This window comes from Magallana gigas, chromosome 5 (genome assembly GCF_963853765.1).
Source record: "Magallana gigas chromosome 5, xbMagGiga1.1, whole genome shotgun sequence".
In the NCBI taxonomy this organism is placed as follows: domain Eukaryota; kingdom Metazoa; phylum Mollusca; class Bivalvia; order Ostreida; family Ostreidae; genus Magallana; species Magallana gigas.
Genome location: NC_088857.1, coordinates 16137558 through 16146147, shown reverse-complemented (window position 1 = coordinate 16146147; position 8590 = coordinate 16137558). Strand labels below are relative to the sequence as shown.

Genomic DNA, 8590 nt, shown 5'->3' with positions numbered 1-8590 from the left:
ATTATACAGAGAAATGGTCGTTAACGGTTAATGTAAACAAAACAAAAATAATGGTTTTCAGAAATGGGGGAATTTTGCGAACAGAAGATATGTGGTTTTATAAGTGTGAACAAATTGAAGTAGTGAACAGTTTTTGTTATCTAGGACTTTTGTTGAATTACAATGGCAAATTTCATGTTACGCAAAAACAATTGTCCTTACAGTGTATGAAGGCGCTTTTTGCACTGAAAAGGAAATGTTGTAATATGAGTCTTAATTTTACTACGCTTTTGTCCCTTTTTGACACTTATGTAGGAAGCATTGCTTACTACGGGCTTTCATTCTGCCCCAGATATAGAAAAAATTCATCTTAATTATTGTAAAAACATACTTAATGTTAAAAGGGGCACATCTAATGCAGTTATTTATTGTGAATTGGGCAGAATGCCTCTGCAATGTATCAGAAAAATACGTATTTTTAGATACTGGATGAAACTTTTATCATCAAAAAATTGTATTTTGAATTCATGTTATGTTGATATGTATAATGAAACTTTAGGTAAAAACAAATGTAAAAACTGGGCTGCAGAGATCAAGAACATGTTAACAAGTATTGGGCTAATGAACTTATGGGAAAACCAATTTTTTGAAAAGCCAGAAATTATTTTAACAATCGCCAAGCAACGTATTTTTGATAATTTTAAACAGTCTCTACTAGCTGACATAAATGCCTCTTCCAAATGTACAATCTATAGATATTTAGTTGATCATTGTACCTTGCAGTCATATCTAACAAAAAGAATTCCTTTACAATATAAGAAACTTATATGTAAATTAAGATTATCATCTCATTGTCTTACCATCGAAACTGGCAGATATAACAATGTTCCATTACAAAGACGTTTATGTCCTCTATGTACTTTAGATATAGAAGATGAATATCATTTTATATTGAAATGTCCCTATTACTGTAACTTAAGAGAAAAATTCCTTAAGAAGTTTTATTATATTAAACACTCTGTCTTTAAATTAATTCTATTATTGTCAACACAAAATGTAAAGGATTTGTGCAATTTAGGAAAATATATCAAAAATGCTTTTGTAATCAGAAAACTTCATGTATAACTTGCTTTTTTTCAAGTGACCAGTATATGTATTATAACATGTGTATATTAATTGTATATGTCTATGAGCTGTACAGCTGTTGACTAATAAACAATACAATATAATCATAGTTTCACAATCGTGAAACTATTAATATTTGTTTGTTAAACTACTAGTATGTTCTGCAAACGCATATGGTTGTTTTCATTCTTAATTATAGTTTTACACTTCTAAATCATATATGATGATCTACAGATATGAAATAAAGACTATCGGCGTCAACAATAGTTTTCTGTCTGCAATCTATAGTTTACAACCGTTAAACGTTCATGTAGTTTATCGACTGTGAATTAATCAAAACTATGATAAGCTCATTTTGGTGAATCTGGTTTGCCATAGATATGTCCTTTGCCATGCAAAATGACAATTCCTATGGAATTTTTACGTTTAAGATGCATGTACCCTTTATTGCCGAAAAATAAACACGTTTATATACTCTCTAGTTTTTAAATTAATACTCGACGACAATGGGTACTTGCATGTTATACGCATAGACCATAAATTTCATTTATTTTTCATTAATTTCCTTGTAAAAAATATATCATATATAGGCTCAATGACCTTAAAGGATCAAATATCAAATTTGTGCATCATTTATCCTCAGACACAGTACTGTTTTAACTGAACACTACTTGTATAAGGCAATACTTGCCATATATCTCTTTCATCACCCCTATCCCTACAATCCCTATACGCCTTATAAGCCCAGGACCTTTTTAAGGATAAGAAATCATTCATTAAGTATTCTGAAGTGATAATTTCGGTCGGGGGTGGTCAAATCCAATAAGGCCCGAAGGGCTTAATGATAGATTTGTTCCATCTTCGCTAGCCAAGGGTTTTTGGTCCACTTTGCTCCCCATAAACCCTTGGCCAACGAAGATGGATTTGATCATGCCCTGACCGAAATTATCACCTCATAATATTCAATGAATGATTTCTTATTACTTATATTTATATAACCTTCAGCAATTGTATGATTAAATATTGACATATTTATGTGATTTTTATTTCTTTTAATTATGCAAACCCGCTTGCGCCTTAACAATCATTTAAATTTATTGGCCTGTACATTACAAAATCGATTCAAAAAATGTTCTCAATTATTTGCTGCCGAGACCTCACCTGTGTGGATGAACATCTTACAATCCTTGTGTCAGTCGCGCAAAAATTATCAAATTTTTACATGCTTTCCAAGTCCAGGAAAATACTAACATCAGATATACAGCTAGACTAAAGGATTCTTAGATGATAACATTCTGAGACCACGAAAATAATACCAATTAAAATATCATCTACGAGTTTCAAGTCTACAGTCGAGTTTAACGCAATTGAACAAAATCGAAGGATTTATATACCTGTGCGACAGTGCCTATCTATAACTAATGTTCAGCTTTAACTTAGTATTAAAATTTGATTTTCTGGATCCATTTCCTACTAAGTACTTATAAGAACATGTAGCAGATTCAAAACACTGAATTCTAATTTGACTGTCCCCTGAGATTTGACTCTCAAAAGCCAATTTAACAATGGTCAAAATTGCTTGTAAATAAATCTAATCTACATATTTCAATGTAATTTAACCCTAAGATGTAGTATAGTTTGACAAAAGTGTCTTATCATTAAAACATAATAGGTAGACTTCAAGTCTACAACATAAAGAAGCAAAACATTTAAAACCATATTTAATATAAACAATTGGAAAGAAATGAAGCAACCAGATATTGAAAGCAAGTAGAAAAGTCATTCACTAGTTTTTTCTCCACAAATTTGTTTCGTTTTAGCTCTCTGTTTATAAGCTTTTAAGTCTTTTCCTCCATCATAAAATGTTCTTATTTTCTGGTACATAAATGAGAAGAAAAATAATAGATTGTCGTATTCTCCATTATAACTTGTGTCTTCCAGAAAGAGTTCGTGGTAATCCCGCACTAGGTAATACACTGCCTCGATGGTAGACAAATAGGTGGCCGGATTATCCTTCTGGTGCCTCCAAAATTTGGTTTCTCTTGATTTCAATTGTATGCAGGTCATGTCTAAAAGGAAATGAAATTCAACTTATAATACAAGTATAGACTTTATGTTGTTGGACAAGAGCTGTAAATAAATACAATATACCAATGACATAATTATACAAATTTGACCAATTTTTCAATTATACCTTAAAGAATTTAGATGTAAATATACAAGGAAAATTCAAATACCCATACAAATATTTAGCAGTAAAATTAACATGCATCTTTCCTTTAAAAAATAAGTAGGGTAAACTCTGGAAAAATATGATGCCTTTAAGTCTATCATCAGCAATTATTCCTTTAGTCTGCTTCCAAGTACTATCAATGAAGATGGCTCTCTCAAATGGAGGCTCTCCACTTGAAATCTTCTGTTTCTTCGATTTTTCTCCTTCAGTGTCTTCCGCCTTCCTCTTATATGGTGAAGACTCCTCAAGAATTTGGCAAGATGCTGTCTCTTTAGAACATGGATCCTCTGACATAAGGTTACTTCCCTTGTCAGATGAACTACCATTTACAGGGTTATTTCCCTTTAGATTTTTGCACAGGGATTCATTTTGCCCAACTTCAGATGACAGTCTACAGGAATTCTGATCATTGTCACTGTTATTGTCTCTGTCTTTAGGTTTGGATCTAGAATTTCTGGCCAATTCTTCAAGAGTTAAGGAATTTTTTCCTGGGAAAACAAGGACAACCTAATGAAAGGAAAAGAACAAATGACAATGCTTAAAAATAAAAATACAACGTCCAAATAGTTTTGGACATATGTTGATTTGGAATGAGGTGATGTATACACAGTGTTAATGCTGTTAGCATGTTTGGGGTTTTCCTTACCTTACTAGGGTCCGGATAGTCTGGGATACATGGATATGTAAACACTCTGACATCATCTGGTGCTAGTACAGCAGCATGGGCTGATGTACTCTTCCCATCACATTCATTTTGGTGTTTAATGATGTCAATTTTAATAGGCAGCTGCAATGAATTATTACCAGTGACAGTGTTATCAAAAGAATATTAAATACCTGGTAATCTATTAAACAATGCCTTAGATACATGTAGTTTATCAATAACCCCTATAACTAAAGACATATCTTAATTCATGTTTCTATTAATTAGCACTTGAAATAATTAGCACTTGAAAAAATTGTACCTTTGATACCGGATACTTACTTAAAATTCTGTTTTAACAATTTGTTATAACCTACTTGCACCCTTGGGATCAAATCCTCTATCCCTTTTACTGGGACAAAACAGTTGTAACAATAAAATTTCCTGGACTTCATACATTTTGGACAGATAGTTCGGTTCTCTAGTGTGTTAAGAAAATCTGAGGATGAAATTTTAAGACCCTCAAACGGTTTTTCTTCCATCTGAAAAAATACAGAGTAAATTCGAGCTACTCACGTTAAATCTCCGTACTCATAAATAATCAGAGATTTTTTTTTATCAATTTCTGTCTCAACTACCTGATATATTTGCAATTAGAGAATATTAACAAAACGTAGCCAACGTTGGTCCCACCTCAGACGGTCACTTTTTACCATGTGAGTTTCCAAAACTAAAAAACAAAGGAGCGTTTGATAGCGACAATGTTTAACGATACGATGTGGATACAGGTGCATGTTTGGGAGAGAGGAGAGATGTTGTTGTTGATGATGATGATGATGATAATGATGAGTTTGATGTTTACATTTTGAATGATTTTACTTTAATTCAGCATTTCTGTTATCATTCAGGTTATTCGCATGTCATGTTTTGATCGTGATGACTGAACTGAACGCAATCTATATTATTACATGGCGGCTATTACAAAGGCAGAACGGATTTATGAGATTACTGTTACTTCTCTTAGACCATTGGCATTGTCAATCGTAAGTTCTTTTATGTTCTTTTCAGTACATCTTACATTATAGTGCGTTTTTGCAACCTCAGAGGATATGACAAACAAAATTAAGGTGCCCCTAGACAGCCGCTGTGATGCATGATGTGAGAAGACCACACCTTAGACCGTTACTGGTAGTGTTACATGTACTTATATGTATCATCAGATCGTGCTCATTGTTTGTAGAAATTAATTCCACAGTAAGTCCCTACATGTTGATATTTTGTTGATATGATACATATATTGGTGGAAACCCCCTCTCTCTCTCTCTCTCTCTCTCTCTCTCTCTCTCATTCTTCATTCAGTTTTTTCTCTCCATACATAGAAATGATTATTCTAACCAATTCAACTTGTCTGAATGTTCCTGACATCAAACCTGGTGACTAAGGTTTATATTTAAGTGTCAGCTAGGCATTTCCCCTTTTCTTTTAGTTTAGCAATTGGGGGTTTGTCTAACCCAGTTTCCAATATTTAGACTAAAGCAGGATGAATTTGGTCGTTAGATTTATCTGGATTTGTTAAATCTGAATAAGGGATAATGGGCTGGGGTATGACATGTATCATATATAGAAATAATTGTTAACCAACCTACTGGAAACCTATTTGGTTATTTTGGCCCTGTGGTTGATAGCCAGCCATCTTTTGACCGACTGACTAAAACAATCCATAGGATACTTAGAACCAACTGAAAGTCCATGGTCTTGTTAAAATGGTTCTATATATATTTATAGTCTGTCTCAAGATATTTTTGCCACACATTTTATTAAATTATTCTATTTCTATGAATACCTCTGGTTTCAAACAATATTCAATGACATTCAGAAGTATGAAAAAATCACGAGATTTCTCCTTTGAAACGCCCCCTCTAGTTTGTCAGATTTCAATACACAGCCAAAAATAAAAAAATCTATGGGGATTTTGCATTGCAAAAGAGATGAAAGTACACGGATGATAACATTGAAAATTGTGCGAGGTATTCCGAGTGACTTCCGAATAGAGAAAAGATGTTAACATTTACCATTATAATCTCCGTAAGAAATCTGTTTTCATTCCTGTGAATTTTTCTGATTGAAAAAAAATTGTGTCTATGAAGATATCTATGAATTGAATATTTTCCGTTTCATCGTTTCAATTGCACTTCTTTTACAGGTACATGTATTGTTATAAAAAATCGTCCAAATGTGGTGCATAGATTTTAATATTCTGAGCATCACCTGTTTTGTTGAAAAAAAGTCCTGGACCAGATCCAAATTTGTGGATCCAGTTTTTGTTGAATTTGGAAGTTTTGTATTAATAAAGTTTTCATATGTAATTTCAATTTAAAAGATTTCCTTATATCTTAGTACCAATCTAAAGTTTGGAAACTAGATCCCAGGAGGGCAAACAATTTTTTTTTTAGAGATTACCTAGATGGCAAGTAGATTACTTGATTGTGGGATCTGTGACTAGAACCAATATCAAAAAGAATGTGATATAATTCTGAGGATCAATATGCATCTCTCCAACATTGGTTTGTCATGCATGTGCACGTGTAGTAGCTCAGAGAAAAGTCAATTTGATACTTCTTTCACATTATCAAATTTGTAAACCAGATTAGAAGTTTGTGAAAAAGTGATCTGTTGAGTTTAGGCTAGGGGATTGGTTCCACTAACTTGGTTGCTTTTGATCATTCCATAGGATTTAAAGGATTATTATTAAATAATTCTTTTTTTGATTTTCAGGAATACTCATTCTGTTATAATCAGAGTTATTCCCCTCTTGGCTCTTAAAAAGATAAATCGTGACACATTTTGATATTATTATCATTCCCTACAAGATTTGCTTTGAAATATTCCACTCAAATGTTGAGCTTTATATTTAGCAGTGAGTTGGATAACATCTGTAATAATTTAAAGTTTGAAATGTATGATAAATTCCACTCAGACTTAGTATCTGTAGGAGTCATGGGGTGAGACTTCCTGTTAAAATGTCAGACTGCCAACTGATCTCCAGCCAATATCACAAACCCTGTATTAGAAACTACGTATTTAAATAATAGATCTGCTAAGAAATAAAAGAAAGGAAAGCTTTAAAAAAAAAAGGAAAGAAAAAAACCAAGCAATTTTCAACCAATGGGCATGCAGTTTGTTTGCTGTACTATTGGTCTTGTTATATCATGTACGCATGCATTTGTTATGTAACAAAAGAAAAGGGTGTGCACATGAAATATTGCATGACAAATAGTCATTGATTTAAGAATTGGTTTGCTTCCTGTATCAGTGCACCATGATGACTATATGATTTATAATTAGCTGCCATTAACTTATATGCTCAGGAAATAGCAGGTAAATTAGTATTACACTGGGCCTTAATGTATAATTTTGAGGACTGTAATGTATGAATTTTATTTTTTCCTTGCCGACAATTATTGATTTAATTCAACTGGGCTGTTTCCTTTTGATTTATTGTTGTTATACAGTCGATTTCTTATAACGTATCAAAATGATTAAGATATTACCAGAGTATGCTATAAAAGTTGCCTGTGCTTGTTTTTGAGATCTGATGTGCATTAATCGGAAATAAAATGGTTTTTGAATAAATCAGCCAGCATCCCACTTAAATGATAAAAAAATCATTCACAGCTGAATGTCTTCCCTACAACAACCTTGTATTCAGTATTGATTATTGTGTTTTCATCAATATCTGATGAAGTTAAGGTTGACGGCATGCGACAGAAGAGATTAAGAGTATAAGCGAGGATTTTGTTTAACAGACTCGTTATACTAATATGATTTGAATCTCTCTGCCACATTTAGAAACACTTTACAACCTATTTGATATATTTATGGAGAAAAATTACTAAATTGATTTAACTTTCAGCAATAAAAATAGCCAATGCTGTAATATGAAGTTTATGCCTATAATTATTCTCTTTTGAGAAGTGGATGTAGGCTTATGCCTGTCCACTTCTCAAAAGAGAATAGCCTATAATGAGATTCAAATGAATGTTGTGTGTATATATTCACATTTATTATTTTTTATATGTTTTTCTTCCTTTATTTATTGTACCGTACATTAACAAACTACTTGAGTCAACAAAAATATCACTCATTTTTGACAAGTTTAAAAATTCAAAAATTTTAGGATGTATTAATCAATAAATATTGTATTGCAAATTAATTGTTCTAGTCTGAGAATAATATCAACAAGGTAGAAATTTGGTGGTTACAAAAGTATGAATAATGAAATTATCCTGGGGCAGAGTATTGATTATGCAGTTGAGTCAGATCGACATCAACATTGCAGTCTGTCTGCACAGGGAGTAATAGCACTCCTCAAGATTTCCCCCCTATCAATCTTTGAGACAACCCCTCCACTTACGGAATCTGGTATTTTTTTCATATTTCCACATTTGTTATTCTGATAGCACATTTAACACCGGGATGATGTTTTAAAAATTTGTCTGATTGCAGGGATGCTAGTGTAAGACCAGAAAATTGTTTCGCTGGGATATTTCTTTCGGTGCTGGCTAATTCTACATGTAAGTACGACTGAAGTAGTCAGATTATGCAATGTT

General features: G+C 32.5%; 1 protein-coding gene across 2 annotated transcripts; it reads right to left on the bottom strand.

Annotated features, from left to right (window-relative positions):
• Window positions 1-2808: 2808 nt before the first annotated feature.
• On the bottom strand, window positions 2809-4776 carry LOC105318298 (tRNA-uridine aminocarboxypropyltransferase 1). Of its 2 annotated transcripts, none has more exons than XM_011415342.4 (5): window positions 4619-4776; window positions 4358-4522; window positions 3984-4124; window positions 3424-3844; window positions 2809-3173 (listed from the first exon to the last, which is right to left on the bottom strand). In XM_011415342.4, the coding sequence occupies exons 2-5, from the start codon at window positions 4520-4522 to the stop codon at window positions 2884-2886; spliced, it is 1017 nt and encodes a 338-aa protein (XP_011413644.3). In that variant the 5' UTR covers window positions 4619-4776; the 3' UTR covers window positions 2809-2883. The 2 variants fall into 2 exon arrangements, with proteins under 2 accessions (XP_011413644.3, XP_011413645.3); XM_011415343.4 differs by having other exon boundaries at window positions 4674-4727.
• Window positions 4777-8590: the final 3814 nt, after the last annotated feature.